This window comes from Mugil cephalus, chromosome 17 (assembly GCF_022458985.1).
Source record: "Mugil cephalus isolate CIBA_MC_2020 chromosome 17, CIBA_Mcephalus_1.1, whole genome shotgun sequence".
Taxonomy (NCBI): domain Eukaryota; kingdom Metazoa; phylum Chordata; class Actinopteri; order Mugiliformes; family Mugilidae; genus Mugil; species Mugil cephalus.
The window spans coordinates 21,015,380-21,034,618 of NC_061786.1; the positions used below are offsets into that span (position 1 = coordinate 21,015,380).

Sequence of the window (19,239 nt, forward strand, 5' to 3'; positions counted from 1 at the left end):
CAGTAAATGTTTCCGAGCTGTTTACCTAGCACATCCAGCTGGTAGGTGTGGGTGATGGTGCCGTATTTGTTCTGCACCACGCAGGTGTAGTTTCCTCGGTCTGACGGCACGGCGCTCTCCATCACCAGACTCCACTGCTGGTGTCTCAGCTGAGGAAGAGCAAAGAGCATTTAGCGCATGTCACTTCGGCACATCTAAGCCACGCGGAGCACATTTCAAGAACCCTTGAAGTCCTGATGGACAGCACACATAAGTGCGTTCCCACTTGTCATGACTGGCATGTTTATACAGCCTGAAATGACACACTTGTCTCGGAGGAGTTTATTTCATCTGTTCTTAACAGCGAGGAAGGCAAGAAAATTGAAGTGGATGCATGAAAAACTGCTGCAGAAGGCAAACACATATTTCACAGTCCAGTCACAAACTGGAGCTAAAACCGAGGCACATTCCACCGTCGCTAACAGATATTCCTTCTATTTGGACGAGCTCGCTCGCCGAGGACTGCGTCCAGAGAAAACGTCCCCTTCCAGTGTCAGATCTGTTCCCTCTCTTTCATATCCTTTGGCATCAGACATCACAGAGCGATCGGGGCTCGGTAAACAGGAGCGCGCTTTGTGCGGAGCCGTTTGAACATTTGAAATGACACCACATTTAACATCTTTTTATTGATCGCGTGCGTCGTCGTGCAGGACAGACTGTACCAGGCGAGAGCCGTCTGATGAGGTGTGCAGACGGCGGATCCTATTTTAAGAGAATGTCTTTTGCAATTAAGATCCTCTGCAGCAGAAATCTGGCCCTATGTGACGATAAAGATATAAGACTGATAAAAAAAAAACAACCTTTAGACAATAATATAAGAAACAGGATGCCCCGAAGCCCTCAGCGTTTAGGCAATCCCTTTAAACTATTAAAATAATGATTTAAAGGACATTTTCATATGGATTATTTTCATATGAGAGCACACAGTGAAAGAATTTTCTTCCCTCCGTCTGCAGCGAAGAGGGCAGACAGACTTTCTTTTTTTTTTTTTTTTTTTTTGCACTTCTGAAATTGGTTCCACCGTGCCACTCAAGAGAAATCCATCCCAGAAGAGTCGACGGGTAATTTCTGCGTAGTAATTCAAACCAGGTGTGGCTGGATGGCAGCAGCAGACAGATACTAACTCGACAGATTCAGAAGTCGCTCGGAGAAAGAGGAGGAGGAGGAGGAGGAGGGAGCGGCGCGGCGCGGTGCGGCGAGACGAGAACCTGCTACGCATCACTACGCAGAGTCTCCACGGGCCGAGAGGAACGACCTACACGTGGAAACGTGCGGCGCAGGCGGCGGCGACGCCGTCGCTCGCAGCTGCAACTGGAGAGAGGGGCTGAACTCCTCGGAAAGAGGTCAGAATTACTAACGACGGGAGTGAGTGATGTCAACAAGGAGGCTTTCCAGGGTGGAACACTTCACATCACCTGAGTAGGAAAATGTGCCGACCCAGAGACGGGCTTCTCACAAACATTTAACCCCACACGTTTGGGTAACAGGCCAGCCATTCATGCAACATACATGTATATATACACATATATATATATACACATACTGTATATATATATATATATATTTGTAGGCTGAGAATCACACTCCCCTCATTCTCCTCCCTCTGTCTTAGAGTATACACTTCTCAACTCTATCTTGGAGGCGCACGCGGAAAATAATATAACAGTGTAAATATTATGCCTGAGTGTGCTTTCTGCAGTTGCGTGGTAACGTAGACCAGGCCGCCCGGGCTCCGCGCTGGCAAATGGTTTTTGAGAGCGGCTGGCTCCACCCCGTCTACCCCTCTCAGAGCCGAGGAGTCAAACCGAAGTCAATGGCTGCTCTCATGAGCAGATGAGTGACGCCTTGTGCTGCGGTTGCTGGGCCCGAACTCGAGAAAGAGAGGAGAGGAGAGGAGAGGAGAGGCACGAGGGGGGAGGAGGGAAGCTAAAAGGTGGTAAAATATGAGCTGGAGCTGACGCTTAGAAGCCAGGACCACCAACAGAAACAGAATGAGAGTTAATGGCTTCTTCATTTCATAAAAAGATGGAACTAAGAAGAGTTGTTCTGCACTCGCTTGGTGCCTCACTGACCGAGACTTTGACTTATCTGCTTACAGCATGAATCACTATCAGACAAAGGTCATTCTGCACTTAAATTGAATGGAATTGGTTATTAACCGTGAGCGACATTCAGCGTTAACATCCCTCCGCCTTCCACTTGGCACGTTTAATTATTTTCTACATGCATGCCACTTGCTTTTTATTACCATGTTACACTGGCTAACCCCCGCTGAACCTGCGGCATTAGTCCCCAAACGTGATAATCCCATCCATTCCAATCATGCCAGATTCCAACCAGAATTAAATTATTAAGCAGCTTACGTTAGAGTCATACGAGGCTTTAAAGGTTTTAGGGCTTTGGCTGCGGATGTACAGAGCGGCGCAAGCCATGGGAATGGACGGGCGGTTTTACACTGCAAGAAGAAGACAAAGAAGGCGAGTTTCGCAGTCTGTGCGGGGATGGAAGAGGACGGAGGAGCGGGTCGGGATTTATTTTTAGGTCCGAATTAGTGTAGGAAATATCTCACAGCGACGTAATGCGCTTTATTTTAAGATATTTCTGTTTTCTTGCCATGGAAAACAGTGACGTTACCTCGTCCTACTGGCAGATTCTTCTCATTTTAATCAAAACAAGAGGAGGGACACACACATTTTTTGCAGCGCAGTAGTTGTCTGAGAAAACACAGGAAGCTCTGTTCCCTTTATAGTCCAAAACCCTCCGTCTTCACCTCGCAAAATAGCCCTGTCAGAACCGGCGGGGCCAGTTACCAGAATTTATGACTGTGTCAGAGCGGACCGGTGGCCCGGATCAGCGCTACCGTCTAATTTGACCCACAGAGAAGGCGGAAACAGATAGACGCGGCCCCGAGGGCTCGCTATTAAAGCTGGCGATGTCTGTGGTTCTGCCTGGGTTTGGCTCTGCATGACACCGCGTCAACGTAGAGGAGGAGGCTGTAAAATTAGAAATATGGAAGTCCAAAGGCGAAAAAAAAAAGGGGGTAAGAAAAACCATATAAACAGGATAATGTTCCTTTTGATATCCGCGGTATATTTGGAGGGGGAGCAGGGAGCAGCAGGGGAGAAAAGGCAATAACGGTGGCGGATCTAAAATTAACACAGTCCAAAAATAATCTCGCAATGGGTAGAAATTCATATGTGGCCTAACGCAGACGTACAATCCAGGCCGTGTTAAAATCTGCACTGGGGAAAAAAACAAGGATTTAAAGTGCTTAAAGTCTTAAAAAGTAACAGCGTGGAGCCAGTTTAAGAGGCCCGCGCTGGAAACCTGTCAAAACACAGATTGAAAAATCAGTGCTGAGCGACCTGGATAAAGTGGAACACAATAATTACTTTGTCAACTTTTAGACTTCGCTTGTGCCGCCGCAGTTTAGCATGAACACAATAACATCCCCTCTGCCGTACGTGGAGGAACACAACGGCATCGGCTGCGGCTGTCAAAGCCTCAATGGGCCGACGACACGCCCATCCTCCGCCACCTCCGTGCGATGGCTCAATAGAGAGGCGACCTTTAACCTTTAGGGTCTGCCCCCTCCATAATGGAGAAGCGCCACAGTTGTCTGGGAAGACGCGCTGAGCGTCAGCCGCTCGCTCTGCTGGAATCTTATTTTCAATTTTGCAAACGAGGCACGTATTTATTTACCGTTTCATTTACCGCTCGGTGCTCTGCGTGGAAAGTGTTTGCAAGATTGAACTGAACGTGTGAACAGCCTCCAGCGCAGGTGGGAAAGAAAACACAAAAAGGATGACGGCGCACAAACAAGAGGCTGCAGGGCCGGATGACAAAATGCCTCAACACTGGTTCTGAACTGACCGACAGGCGACTTATTTTGCTCACATCAAATCTCTTCTATAAATGCATCACATCCAGGAATAAAAAGCTTCTTAACAATAGAGTGAAAGTGACAAAAGTGATTTTTAGGAGGCGCTGCTGAGCTGAAAGAAGCTGATTTACACAAAAAAAAAAAAAACAAGACTGAATAAAGTCTACGAGGACACAAGTGAATAAAATCGACATTTTCTTCACATTACCTTTCATATTTGATATTAAGCTTTCATCTAGTCTACCCAGATATACCTCCTCCTGAAGCTACACCTGGAGCTCCCTTCATCCCTGATTACATTGTAAACTCAGAGCTGAGTTGTTTCTGTTCTCCGAGATACTTAAATGCAGGATAAATGCACAAAATCCCTCTTAGTTTCACGTTGAGCTGTGAAACGTGTCATTTTCTCTCAGCTTCAAGAATCCTTACAACTGCATCCATTCATGCATGTTGGGAACAATTCGCCATAAATCCCTGAGAGGCTTTTGTCACATTTCTTGTAAACTCTTGAGTGAAGCGTCGAGATTTATTTTACAAGAAAAAAAAAGAAAAGCTGATGGGGCCGTTTGTTAAAATAGGGAACACGATGCATCCTCACAAACGCCACTTCCAGCCTCTCCAGCCTCCAGACCCTTTTTTCTGGGCAATGGAGCAACTTTCTCTCACACTTCTGCAGATCTGCAGGCACTTTAGAGTAAATGGAACTAAGAGGACCAGACTCCACTGAGCTGCTCAGCGTGGACCGGTTAGCAGCTCGGTTCCACTCCGCACCTTGAGAGACATGTGACAAAACGTCCGGAGCTCGAGACTCCGGGCACCGCTGCGTCTCATTCATGTGAAATTAACCACGGCTGTCAAATCAGAAAAATGATCTTGTCATTTCGACCGCGGCCGCTTCACCTCGAGGACCTCGTCGGAGGAATAGAGTGTTCAGAAGGTCCATTGTCAGGCTGTCAGGGCTCAGAGTTCCCCCGCATCTAGACCCGACCCCGTCAGATGAACTCATCACGGGCAGATGTGAGGTGGGGTTACGAGGGCTGTGACATCGGAGGAGGGATGAATGCGCTCCAAAGATCGTCTGTCCTGACATCCGGGTGGCTGTGCTCTCTGTGCTACGCCCGTCAGCGCCGACGACTCAATATTCAGCTCTTATTGCTTTTGAAAGACTTGATATTGATTTTTAGTCAACGTCATTTTCCATGCCAGCTACCTTTGACTATATAGGAAAGTGATTAGCGAGACTGGTCAGCTCTAATGATGTGTGCATGAAGTGTTCCCTGCCTCAGCTTAAAAATCACTTGATGCATTTTAATCGTTTCCCGCAGCTTTTTTAAAATTTATTTATTTTTTTTATTTGGTGGTTAGCGTGAGTGAAATTAGATGCTGAAGAGCCAAGTTTTTTTTTTTTTTTGTTCTCTTTAGAAACACCAGCATGTGGCCGGAACAAAGAAAGCAGGAACTGAGGGATAACCGTGTTAAAAATTAGGTGCGTGACATAATAGAATTAGGCATATCACTCAACTTAATTGAAGCTAATGTGATCAGAGTTTTTGTGCAAACGTCTTTCAGGGGAATATTAGGTTTTTATTGGCACTTTTGAGAAAAATATGCTACTGAGATGTATTCTTTAAATGATTACAGTCATTTTTTTCTTTTAAAGTGATAAATCTCTTTATTGATGTTTAAAAGTTCTAAGAAAAGTCTCTATAATGGTGCAGTTAGCAGAGGTTGCCCTCCCCCCGGCCGCCCCGTCGCCCCTGACCCGACCCGACACCATGATTCTATAGAGGACGACCTCTCCTCTCACCTCCCTCAAGGCCAATAGTCGCGGCCACATGGTGATTTGCAAACTAGATTATAAAAACAGGTCCGGGACAGAAGGAAAGGGAGGGGATGACAACTATGTGTTGATCACGATGAAGACGCACGGAGCGACGTCTTCATAAGCAACCGACACGTCTGTTCAATCAAATAACACAGGATGTCTGCAGATTCTTCCACGAAACATCGGTTAGTGGGTGTAATCAGAATAGTTTGCACTGAAAAATACAATACAGAACAACCTAAAAGGGAGTTTAATCAGAAAAAATGTTTCTCTTTGTAATTTAGGTGAAGTGAAGCCTTAAAAACTAAAATAAAATGCATGGAAATCTGAAAATATATCTTAATTATGGACTTTTTCGGGTTATACTGATTATATTCACTTTTATCCTTTCCAGCATAATTAAGATATATTTAATCAAATAGTTTCTAGGTGCACAACATTATTCTGCCTTCTCAGCAAAAGTTATTAACCCAGACTGATGCAAACGCTATCAAAAGAGGGCACAAAATTAGCATGTGTGCTACATACACCCAAGTAAAGCATCTGGTCTGTCCACTGGGACAGTCTCAATGTGTTTGTGATGTCCATATCAAATAAAATAAACATATTTAAATCTATATTACTTGCTTGGGTACTTTCTCCCTCTATAGCGTGAGCCCGGCTGAGGCCCAGCTCGACCCGCTGAGGTATATGAGGCGGAAAATACACAGGAAACTGCCCTGATGGCTTTTTGACGACTTATAGTGTCACAGCTCAGACTGACACAACGTTAGCAAAAGGTTCAACAGGAGCTAACTCACAAACTCCGTGCGGCTTCACATTTGACTCTCTAATTACACGTTTAAGCGTCCCCATAGGAGCAGAACAAAAAAAAAAAAAAAAAAAAAGAGGGACTAGACCAGGCAACGAGCGCTGAACCGGTTCAATCTGCTGCGAGGAAATTACACCGATTAGGGGCGACGTTAATGTCTTAACACGGCCGCGGTCTCCACGGAAACACGGTGCTATTGTGCTTCTTCGACGCTGGAGAGCTGTTTTGTGTGAGGACGGTGGAATAAACTTCTCTGTGTGGTCAGTTTGGAATTCATTTTGTTGCCAACGACACACACACACACAAAAAAATTAATTAATGATCAACAAATCTTCACGCGAGCTACGCATGCTAAAAGCTGCTGTCGGGGAGGGAAGGGGAGGGTGAGGGTGGAGAGGAGGGGAGGGTGAGGGAGGGGGGAGACTAAAGACCAAGCCGGAGCGTCCTGAGGGCTGGTGACAGGTGTGTGTGTGTCAGAGTGGGGACAGAGGGAGGGAGACAACTGCTGTTGGTCTGCTGGGAGCAGATGTTGAAGATCTCTGTAAACTGTTAATAGCTGCAGGATCTCATTACATTTAACTCTTTAAAGGCCAGAATCTCCACCGGGGGGTGGGGGGGGGGGAGAAGGTCCCTCCGTGCCTCGCCACCAGCCGGACACGTGGTTCCCTCGGTCGAAATTTAGAAGACGCGACTTTAAAGAAGAACTATTTGAGTGTTTGAGACACTTCTGTCTCCGTTCTGTTGTTAGTTTGGACCTAGTTAAAAACTATTTGTCTGGATAAGCGGGAGAAGACGAACCACTTGCCTTATAAATTTTGTTCTGTGCAACTGTGCAAGTTGGCAACCGACGACTTTATGAAGACACTGCGAGGACTGTGGGATTAACCTCCTGAGTCCTGAGCTTTTGTTTGCTTTGCATTTTTAATTTCTACAAAGTATCTGGGATCAGTAGGAGCGAAGACGTATAAAAGCTAAACATCATCTTTCAACAGGAAGTGGTCGTTTTTGAAAAAAAACTCATATGTCCTCATATGTGGACACTGGTATTATGTCATTATTTAGTCCCAACGTCCTCAAACGAACACTTGCTAATTAGCGACGTTGTTTGTTAAATTTGCACATCATATCAAACAGGAATAAGAATAAATACAAAAGTTTTAACCGTAGAATTTGATCGTCTGCAGAATGAATCCAATGAAATGCGCTATTGTGTTTTTACCGACTGGTGTATTGGCCTTTTGCAACCTCTAGATGGCAGACTAAAGTGTGTAAATGAAGCAGAATAAGCCAAAATAAAACTTAACGTCCCCATATGAGGACACGGGGTCTCAGGAGGTTAAAATGAGACGGCATGATCCTCAAACAAATGAAATCTCTGGGAATCAGTTTAGAATTACTGTGCTTTTAAGTTGAAGTTTATTTTGAACCAAAACACTCGTTTTGACTGTTTGAATTCCGATGCCGTTACCACACAGACGTTTGTCTTTTAATCCTTTTCGGCTCAGGGCCATTAAAGGAACACAAACGTAAACCAAGCCCTGTTACTTTAAGCGGTGCCATTCCACACGAGAGCCGCGGCGTTCAGAGCGAATCCCAAGACAAAACTGAGCCCAGCAGCTGTTTGCTGCCCCGCGTTACTGTCAGCGCTGGACTACCATGCAAGCTTGCATGTATCCGTGCGCCACTCTGATTTCAGCACGCCGGCCTGACCCTGCGAGTGTATTTTGGTCGGCTCGGCCCGGGGCTAGGAGGGGGACCGCGTGCTGCCCGAGGTTTTCCGACCTTTATTTATCGTGAGAAGATTCGCCGAGCACGAATTTCTTTCAGCACTCCGCTTCCCACTCTTCCAGTTATAGAAATTCACACCAGGGAGCATCGCTCTCATTTACTGATGGACGCACAGCAGCTCCAACGGACTAGCGGGGGATTAAGATGCCTTGCTAAATGGCACTTTAATAGTAGCTCGAGCCGAGCAGAACACGACCTCCCAGGGTAGAGTTTTTAGCACCAGTGTGAAGCTCCGACTCTATAAATCAACTCCTCTAACCTTTAAGCGTTAACATGTTATTGCTCTCACCTTGATGCCGCCCATCCTCTGCTCTCCCTTGAACTCTTTGCCGTTCTTCAGCCAGTGGATGGTCGGTGTTGGGTTTCCGGCGGCGGCGCAGCGGAACTTCACGGTGTTGGCGGCAGGAATAGCCAAGAGCTTCTTGTCCATCCGGTCAGGTCTGGTCCAATACGGAGCTTTAAATGAGAAGACACAAAACAAGGCACCGATTTAGACAAATAGTTAAGAACAGTTAAACTTTGCCCTTCAGCGCTGGGTTGATAAAATACATCATTTCATGTCGTAAAGACTTGAAACATCCAAACGAATCTGTCCGTTCCATATTCTGGTGTATCCTTCGAACATTTCTGGAACGAACCTCCAGGAATTTATAGTTTCATGTTTTTGTAATTGCTAAAAGATGGCACAGATGGGACGACTTGCTCCTCTGCCCCGGCTCAGAATTGCTCATCCCAGATGAATTGTGCACTTCAGCAGAACAGATGTGGAGCTGTTTTCACTTGAGGTTCCTTCATCAGACAACTCAGATTACCTGCGCTGTTTGATTTTCAGTGCATTTTGACTATAATGAAATCTGCAGGAGCTGGGACTTTAACGCGAAGATTAAAAACTGTCTCTAAGAAGTGTTTTGTGCTGCTCCCTTTCTCCGACGTCAAACCCACCATGTGCTAAGTTCGAGATGGTGTTAAACAGAGTTTGACGGATGCTCCTGAAAGAGTGTAAAATGTGTGCAAACAACACTTATCATATTATTCTTCACCCCCACGAGGGAACAATACGAGGGTTCATCCGAAACCGTCCGGTCCGGGGAGTTTGGAAACCTGTCAGGGCGATTTATTGAGTTGTATTGAGGAGAGGACGGTGGACAAAGAGGGTGTAGCGAGTCAGGGAGGCTCATTGTTCCCTCTGTGTGGGTGAGGAGGGGGAGGGGGGTGAGAGTGGCGAGGCATGGCTCAGTCACTCTCATGGCTTCCCTGGACAAAAGCTGGGGAGGTGGCTGACCGGTCATCAGATGTCTCTTTTACTTTCCAAATGCAGGAGGACAGAGGAGAGCTAATTACCATCTCAATGCCTGCGCTGTGTGTGTGTCTATGTGTGTGTCTGTGTGTGTTCGTGTGTGTGTGTGTGTGTGCTGTCAGACTGGGGTCAGGCTCTAGTTAAGGAGTAATTCTCACCCCTCGAGCAGCTCGTGCTCTTGTCTCATGTGGGCGACTCAGGTGAGACGTCAGTCACCGTCTGTGTTTAATCTGCTGCGTGCGCCGCGATCCCTGAGGATTTCTGATCTATTTCTGACACGCTTCTTCTCCTCCTCCTGCTGCTATCAAAACCCCTGGCTGCAGCTCCAGAGAATAATTACAACCAGACACAGAGAGACACACGGCGATGAAAGACTCCTCAGAAAGCAAACAAACACCGTCGCTAAACTCTATTAAACAGACTGTAAACTGAGGCGCTGCGAACTCCTACGGAGCAGCTACTGCTGGCTGCTCCACGTTAGAGACTCCCCAGCTCGCTAAGACAAACACTCTCCACGTGCAAACCACACACACAAACTTGCCTCCACCTTAAAAGGGAAATATCTGTTGGATTTCATTACTTCTCTCCCTCCGGTCTCTCTTTCTGTGTCTGCGTGTTTGGAGCAACACTCGGCACTCTAGCGCAGCGTGGGACAACCCTCCGAGGAGTCTGAACACATTGTTTTCTTGGCGTCGTTATCAGCCACACACACACACACACACAAACACACACACACAAATGGTCAAACAGAAACACACGCCGAGGGTTTTTTTTTTTCCCTCCTCCTAATGTGTGGTCCCACTCTCACTGCTGCTGCTGCTGCTGCTGCTGCTCCTCAACTCATCGGGGCCTTAAAACACCTTCCTGCGTCTCAACCACAAAGATGTTTTAACCCTAAAAATAGATGTAGAATTGTTAAAGAAGAGACCGGTTGATTCGCTAAATCGTGTGTTTCATCCACCGGTCAATCAAGAGGTTGGAGCTGCAATGTCTTTGACCTCCGATTTGTGCAGCTTTGAACAGCTATTTTGGTTTAATGGCATAACATTATGACCACCTCCGAAGCAGTTGTGACTCTTCAGAGAATGGACATGAGGGTGACCTGTGGTGTCTGTTAGTGGGGGGGCTTTGGGTCCTATGGGTTGAGGGGAGGGTCCCACGGATACTTAATCAGTTTGAGATTTTGTGAATTTGGGGGCCAGGTCAACACCTTGTGCTGTTTTTCATGTTTTGTTCTGCTAGGGATAGTTGCTGCCATCAGGGAGTGCGTTTATGTGTCTTGTCAGGTTAATACCGTGTTACCACGGCCCCCTTTCTGGTTGACCTATTACATAATATAATAAACACCAGTCGTTCGTGCAGCAGGCCTGCGATAATAGTTCAGCTTTTTTAATTTTGTACATATCCCTTAAGTGGTTCTTCTACCGGCCCTGTTTATCTTCTTCTTCTTCTGTGACCGGCTTTCTTGGATGTTTTTGTTCCGGGGTCATATGCCAGCGCAGCGGTTACGGAGCATGCACACACGTGTTATCCCGTTGAAGTCCAATTAAGGTGTATACATGCCGGAGAAAACCGAATTCCAATCGCATTATCTGGGTGTCTTAATTGGATAAGGAGAACTCGGATTTTAGTCAGAGTAACGTGTTTACATGCACTTAAGTTGTCCAGTTAAAGTCTGATTAGTTTTTTTCATGTGCATGTAAATGCACTGATTGCTATGGGGTGGTGGGGGGGTGGGGAGCTACATGAATGAATGCCAGGTCCAAAGGTTTCCCAGCAGGAAAACACTAAACTGTCACAAGAATTCTTAATGTTATTTACGTCTCCTGTCGGCGGTCTTAATGTTGTGGCTGATTGTTTTATGCTTCAGCTAATTAAAAATTCATGAAGATGTCAAAAAAGGGATAAATATTAAAAGGAAACTGAATGAGGTGGAAACCACTTTAAAAAAAATCATCTAAATTTCAGCCCCAATCTGTTCAATTATGGTTATTTAAATTTAAATGACGCGGTTTAGAAACGGCAGCTGATATTTTGATCTTGGCCGAGCTTGCGATTCACAGCGGAGTCCCATTCTGTATTCTGAGCAGCACGCAGGAATCCCATCCCATGTCTAATAGGCTGGAAGGTATTTTCTCAGCAGAGGGGACCAGAGATACCCCCCCTTAAGCGCCACTGGGAGGAGAGGAGGACCGTGGGGAGGGGGGGTCCACAGATAACCCTGCCCTGCCCCGCATTGACATGCCCTCACTGTAGTGGAACCCGGTTTACCGTAACATCTCCCCTCAGCTCGGCGGATACATGTCATGCCCCACCTGTCAGCTGTGGAGGTTAACCGTGGAGGGAATTCTCTGCCCGGAGCCTAAAAATACCCGACTGTGTTTGGTTTATGTTTGATAAGTGAGTCCAGAGAGCGGCTGCAGAAATCACCGAGCGCAAGAAAGTTGCAAACGCACGTGCTCGATTTATACGGGGAAAAGCGGTTCTGTAATCCGTAACCTGGAGCGTTACCCGAACTCGTCAATATCCACTGAAGATTTAGATCGGAGACGAGAGTTCGCTGCTGAAATATCTGTTTGACTTATCCTCAAACGACGAAGAAGAAGAAGAAGAAGAAGCGTGTTTTACCACCGATAAGAGCATGATGTTTCCATTTATGCAACCAATTTCAGCGAGAAATGGGCCAAGAAAAAAAAAAATAAATTTATTATTGGTCAGGATCCAGGAACATGTTCTAATGATTTCTTTTCTTGACAGATGGGGGAACATTTGAGGACTTTTCAATATTTTCTCATGGACTGCTCGCTTGATGGACAGATATCTGGCTGCTGCGCGCCAGGAGTGTCTGTCGCGGTGTGTGTTTTGACGCGGCTCCAGATGCATATTCACATTTTCTAAATACTTTCTGTTATTAAAGCAACAGTGGATTGTGCAGCCTTGGCAGGAGCGCTGACCGTCTGGGGGCTCGCTTTACAATTTGTTGTTTGCTTATTGCAACAAGTCTTCCACGCACGACGACATGTACACCCACGCGCTCCCTGCAGCCCTGACCCTGCTCCTGACTGGGGGGGGGGGGTCGGTGTGTTGCATGGTTGGAGAAGCACGACTGTGGCTCTTATATCTGACTCGAACTTCAGCGCAATTAGCTGGAGTGGGACGTGGCTGGGTGGCGATCGACGCGGCACGAGGCCCCTTCAGCGCTCAGACACCAATCTGGAGGAGGAGGAGGAGGGGGAGGGGGAGGGAGGGGTGTCTAATTGTGTAATTGTATAATTTGCCCTCGCTGACGCCTGCGAGCACACAGGCAGATTTCATTACAGATTACACTGGGGCTCTTTGAAGGCACGCTGCCCCGGAGGGCCTGCAGGGACTCAAGGCAAACAGAGTCGGAGGAATGGCGGCTGTGGAGCAGCGTAGCGTGGCCCGGCGTCCGGCTCTGTGCTCTCCTGCCAGGGTAAACAAGGAGGCCGCATAGCTCGGGAGCACAGCACAGCACAGATTAGGCTCTGTTAACATTCCTCCCCCCTTCGACACACACACACACACAAATGCTGCCCCTCTCACTTCACGTTTGTGCACCGCAAAAAAAAAAAAAAATCTCACTTTCATAACTCACATTCACCGTGTGAGGGAGGATCACGGTTGAATCTCCTCCATTAGATCTGCCCCTCTATCGGCGCAACATCTTCAGGGTATTAGAACTTTGCAATATGAGCGGCATCACTCCGCCGCTCTGCAATTTCCACACATATTCTGGGTGATAAAAACGGCAAAGGATGAAAGTATCAGCGGAGAGGAAGAGCGTGTCACCTGACACCTTTGTTCGGTCTCAAATTAAAAAACATTCAGTCCATATTTCACTCTAACAGTTCATTGGGAAACGTTTGCTGTCAACCCAACGCCGTCTTATCTGTTTTATTTTGCATATTTTAACCCTCTGGAGTCCAGAGTGTAATTGGCCGGTTTTAACTACTTTTGGTTTTACCTTGATGTTTCATGTTAAAAATGGTTTACGTTACCTTGTTTGGTTTCATTCTTTTCATTTTGACAAACTATTAACACACTGGACCTAAAACCACAATAAAACCATAAAGTCCAAATAGAAAAAAGTTTGATTTTTCACTACGAAAAGCACAAACATGTTTAATGAACCATTTTTTGAACTTAGAATGCAAATCTAAAGTGTAAATTTTAAAAAGCTTATGCAAGCTAATTTATAGCTATCACACATCTTTTTACAACTATTTACAACAATTAACAAAACTATCCTTAGCGATCACGTCATTATCCTGATTGGTTGATGCGATGCATTTTCCAGAGATGGTTGACTCGAGTCATTGTGACTTGGAGTCGCTGTTTGATGACGTATGACTTGAATTGACAAAAAATTAAAGACTTGAGACTCGACTTGGACTTGGAAGTTAAAGACTCGGGACTTGACTTGAGTAACGATGTTTTCAGTTTTAATATAAATATAAAATTAATTAATTAATCCGGTCATGATTGGATCAACACCCCGTCAGTCAGTCATACTGCCTTACGTGTGTATCGGAGAAACTCGCCCACTGATATCAGATCACTATCACCATGTCTTTGGAGGATTGCCAAATATGTCCAATATGGTTTTCTTAATTACCACCATGAGGCGAAACGACGGACAGCGGAGTGCAAGACATGCGGCACAAAGATGTCAGACAGCCAGACGACAACGCCAAACTTTGTCCGTCACCTGAAGACTCATTCTGCACAGTAAGTACTTGTAAACTAGCAAATATTATTATGCTAGTCAGTAGTAGCTAACGCTAGCTTGATATGATACGGTGGTGATGGAGGTATTTCTGCTTGGCGGAATGAAACGGTGCTAACGTTTATCTAACGCTGCTAACGTTTAGCTAAACGTTTAGCTAACGTTGCTAACGTTTAGCCAACGTTCCTAACGTTGCTAACGTTTAGCTAACGTTGCTAACGTTTGGCTAACGTTGCTAACGTTTAACGTTGCTAACGTTTAGCTAACGTTCCTAACATTGCTAACGTTTAGCTAACGTTTAGCTAACGTTCCGACCCGTTCATCGTGTTTTATGAACTAGCAACAGCGGGGTAAATGGGCTAAATGATATGCCAGCCAACTAAGATTCATTACGTTTTTAATTAATTAATTATTAATTAATGATACACGTTTGTAGAACAATAAACGATCAGTGATACAGCCGTGTTGTACAGTAGCCACGTTCAGCCACTGTGGAAACTGGCCGCAGACAACTGCCCAGATTTGATGGAGAAATACTGACTATTCCAGTTTGATTGTACTTATAATATCAGGAAAACTCTGCGTTGACTGTGAGACTCACAGGCTTTCAAGCCAAAAATTTGGTTAAAACTGAGTAATCTAAGTAAATACGAGTTTTGCTCTTTCTTGTGAATTGCAATGCAACTAAAATATTTCAAATGAAGGCCCGTGTATTTGACTAAATATCAGTAATTACAATGCAAATCAAGTTGGATCAATTGACCAGTGAAGTTAAGTGAAAGTTACTAATATCTGGTCTTTTCACTTTATTAAGATCAGATTGTGCGGGTAAAATAAGGTGACTTGACTTGACATAACCTATGACTTGACTTTTTACCAAGAAAAAATGACTTGGGACTTACTTGAGACTTGAAAGTTGAGACTTGTGACTTACTTGAGACTCGCACATATGTGACTTGGTCCCATGTCTGGCATTTTCCCACTAATAGGTTGTATTGTTTGCTTTTGAGTATTTAAAGCTAGCTAGCATTTTGCTTTTCACCGTTTCTCCCGTGCACCAGACACGCACCAACATGATGACGGTAATTTTCAGGAGAAAGTGTAGCGTAAATTATTCATAATAAGTCTGGTTTTAATTGACCTAGAAACACAATTTAAAAAGTGGTTTATAGGTTAAAGGTTCAACTTTCTACAAAGGTTGAAAAGGAGATTCAGTGACACGATTCAGTGGTTCCTTCAGACTCCAGAACCTAAAATACCATCACTCCTGTCATCAAACGCTCATGTCTGATCTAAACTTTACTTAATGTTCTTGAGATTTAACTTTAAATTAAAGACACATGCGGTGGGGGGGGTTGGATCTCATTGTGGGGTCGGAGCTCACGTCTGTGGCTCTTTCAGTCGTCGCGGCCGGCAGCATCATCTCAACCTTCAGCCCACGACTGCCTCAACCCCTCCAGTCTTCTGTTTCTCTTTTTTTTCCCCCTCTCCTCCTCCTCCTTTTCAAGTTTTCTCCGTCTGTCTCGCTGTCAGTCAGCAAACGCTTCCCGCTCCCTCTCCTCCTCATTAATGACCAGACTCTTTCACCGTCTCCATCGCTGCACCCTCCGCATTTGGATGCGGATGTTCTTCCGCTCGCCGACGGGGACTCTCCGAGTCTGGCTGCGCGACTCGTCACATGGCTCCTCTTCCTGCTACAGCCGGGCTAATTAGCGGTGGCTTAGCGGACATTAAGCAGCGATAGGGGTTTAATGTTTCTGGGCTAATCCCTCTCCTTTTGGCCAGGAAACCGGAGCTTCGTATGTCATGAGGTAGACTTACATCCAGAGATTAGGCCTGGCAGTCTGAGGCTATTTACTGGCATTCAGGATGTCTGCAGTAAGCTGCTGCCGCCGCCGCCACTTCGTCCCGTTTAGAAAACACTCTGGGCTTTCATCGCTAAGTGAAGCTGTGCATTCAAACACATTCAGGTCTTACACCGAAAGGCTTATTCAGCACGACTCGCAGCACAAAGACTGCAAGAGGAAGCTTTCTGCAAAGTTTCTTAATCTGATGCCTTCGCTTGTAATCTCTGTGGATAACAGCGTCAGCTCAGCGCCTCTAAGAAGAAAGGCATGTATGAAGACTACCTTCCAGTTTCTCCTGCATTCACAGTGAGAACGGAGGGTTAAATGTTGACGGTGTAAAGAATATAACATAGGCATGGCGCACATTAACAGGGATTCCTGTGTCTGTTGTATGACAGGAACAAAAATAATTAGATTTAAGTGCAGTAAAGTGAGAGCAAGAAGGAAAGCCAGACTAATTTCCAGAGATATTTGAACCTCTCCTTCGTTTCCATGCTGAGGCGCAGCAACCGACTGGAATCACTGATAATTGTCCATATTAAAAGCTAGTTTTAATGCAGTTTGCTTTTAATTTGATAGATGACACGAGGCAGGCGACCAGGGGAAAGAAATATTCGACAAATATGCACCAAAGGTCCAGTTAGCATCTAAAACCAAGACCAAAAGAACTCGTAAAAGCTCGTTAGAGAAAATAACTCAATGCTTATGTTTTCTCCCTCGCTTTTAAATGAACCCCCCGCTTCACAGAGCTTTACATCATTTTTGGTTGTGAAAATCGTGAATATATGTTTTCACACGTCTGCAAAAGACTGGGTAGAAATGCCTCAACCTCTCAGGCTGTTTCTGCACCAGCAGCATCTCCCACAGCCTCAGTGGGTCAAGTTTGACGACACTGCACTGGACCGGAGCTTCAGACCCATGTTTACATCGGGGCTTTGATTTCAGTCGGGCGTCCTCCCGTTGCTGCGTCGTCGAAGCCGTTCCATATTTTGCTTCTGGCACTTAAGGTGGACTGGGAGTTAGTTCATGGCCCGTTTGGCGCCGCTGGCATGCTGTGGGGAGTTTTTCCGTCGTGCACGGATGCCTGCAGTTTGCAGTCTAATCAAATATTTCAGTTTTGAACTAGTGTGAACCTTCAAGGTATGTAAACAGTATTTTGCAATAGTAGCCATGCATCCAGCCATTCATCTGCCTCTTTTTCTGTGGGTTTCTCAATTTCTGTCACACACTCTATTGTCCTTCCTTAACTTCTGTCCCGTTTTCTCTCCTCTTTTCACCATATCTCCTATTTTTCTGATTCGTCTCCGGTTGCCGGCTGGCTCCGGCTCCGGCTCCGGCTCCGGCTCCGGCTCCAGCTCCGTATGCCACAACAAACGCAGCGCGGTGTGGTACCCGACCAGTCGAGAACTTGCCGAGGGGGTGGAGACGCTCTCCGTCTCTCGGGAGTCACGCTAGCTCACAGAGCGGAGTGTGTTAAGGGAACGCAGCCGGCAGAAGCACATCCCCCATCGTCCTTTGTTCACCTGCGCCTGAACTCGGCACGTCTCAGAACGCGTAGACGCCTCACATCACAACATCGCATCACGACAGAGCAGCGAGGGAGGGGGGTGGGACGTTACCTGCCGGGGGAAACCGGCGGCTTTTGATCAGTGTAACATTTAGTCTAGAGCTCTGGAGAGTCGCTCTAATGCGAGCTCTGCAGCCGTTATAAGAGCCATATAATTCCAGTCACAGATATAAAACTCAAATCGTGCTCGTTCAAATCTAATCGCCAGCATAAATCCACCGACGGTCTCGCGGCGGCCCATTAGAGCAACGTTCTGAGGAAGCGCCGTGGCTCTCACAAGACGAGACCTTTCATCAGGATGACAAGCGAAATGAGTTCAAACCATAAAATGCATAAAATGCTGATTAACTTCTGTTGAAGGGAGGCAGCGCGGCGTGAAATAAATAACCTGACGAGCCGATTCCTGCAGCACAAGAGCTGCAGCAAACATCGCAGACACCTGCTTTTTGATTCGTGCATTCGTGACGTCGCTCTCCGTGACTAATTCGCCCTCCATCCATCAACCTCTTCGCCTGCTATTAAGCTCTAAGGTTTGCTAATAATTCAGAGGGGACGAGGATCCAGAAATGGAACCAGAGGGGTCAGTAACGTTCACATTAACTCTCTGTATCATCATGTTGTTCGGGATGAACACTCGCCAGAGGACAAATTAAACCATCCGTCTGCGTTTATCTTTTATTTAATTATGTCAGGCAAACAAACTAAATGCAAATTAGATTCATTTTTCAAGAGTTTTTTTTTCTTCTGTTGCTTAATAACTTCCTGTAAAGTCTTTCTGGATGCCATTAATCTAAATTTGCTGCATGTGTTGTCCGTGCTCCATATTAACGAATAACAGTCATCCATCAAATGAAACCTCCCTTTCATGAGCAAAGACCTAAACTCTGTTCTTTAGACATTTAAAAAACAAAGCGACGTCTTCCTGACCTGAACCAGTTAACGGCTCCTGCTCACGGGAGCTGCTCGTTAAGATTAACGAAGGACCTTAATCAAGGCTGTTGGGGGTTGTTTTTTTTCTGACATGAAACACGTTTACAAATTGTGGTTGATGAGCTTAATGTCGGGTGTGTAGCTGGACCTGAGGTGTGTCTAATGGGAGAAGGAAGAAGAAGAAGGAGGAGGAGGAGGAAGATGACAAAAATAAGAGGTGAAAAAGAAGAGGAAGGGAGTCAGGGGAGGATGTAAAATGATGAGGAGGAGCAAAAGAAGGAGAAGGAAGAGGAAAAGAAAAGTAGAAGAAGAAGAAAGTCTCTCCCATGTGTGTTTCATGTGTTCTTCAAAAAAACGACATTATCAGGCTGTAACTATAAGTAAAGGAGTAAAGAGAAAATAAGAATTCACCATTTCCATTACCTACAACTTCTGGGTCTTCATCATAGTCTTCATCATCACCAGACGACAGAGAATCTGGAAAAAGACGAACAACACGTTTTTA

The 19,239-nt window shown here is 45.8% G+C and overlaps 1 protein-coding gene and 1 long non-coding RNA gene across 8 annotated transcripts in view; one reads left to right on the plus strand and one right to left on the minus strand.

The window, feature by feature from the left end:
* fgfr3 (fibroblast growth factor receptor 3) overlaps positions 1–19,239 on the minus strand; it is a 69,639-nt gene that overhangs the window by 20,455 nt on the left and 29,945 nt on the right. For 6 of the 7 annotated variants that reach the window (XM_047610875.1, XM_047610873.1, XM_047610871.1 and 3 more), the window contains exons 4-6: positions 19,146–19,211; positions 8,636–8,802; positions 26–149 (exon numbers count right to left, since the gene is read on the minus strand). In XM_047610875.1, coding sequence (XP_047466831.1) covers positions 26–149; positions 8,636–8,802; positions 19,146–19,211 — 357 coding nt within the window. The remainder of the gene's footprint in view (positions 1–25; positions 150–8,635; positions 8,803–19,145; positions 19,212–19,239) is intronic. The other variant, XM_047610877.1, reaches the window with a different exon arrangement.
* Positions 14,162–19,239, plus strand: part of LOC125023543 — a 38,550-nt gene continuing 33,472 nt past the window's right edge. Inside the window, exon 1 of the long non-coding RNA XR_007114637.1 lies at positions 14,162–14,392. This is a non-coding gene — a long non-coding RNA (uncharacterized LOC125023543). The remainder of the gene's footprint in view (positions 14,393–19,239) is intronic.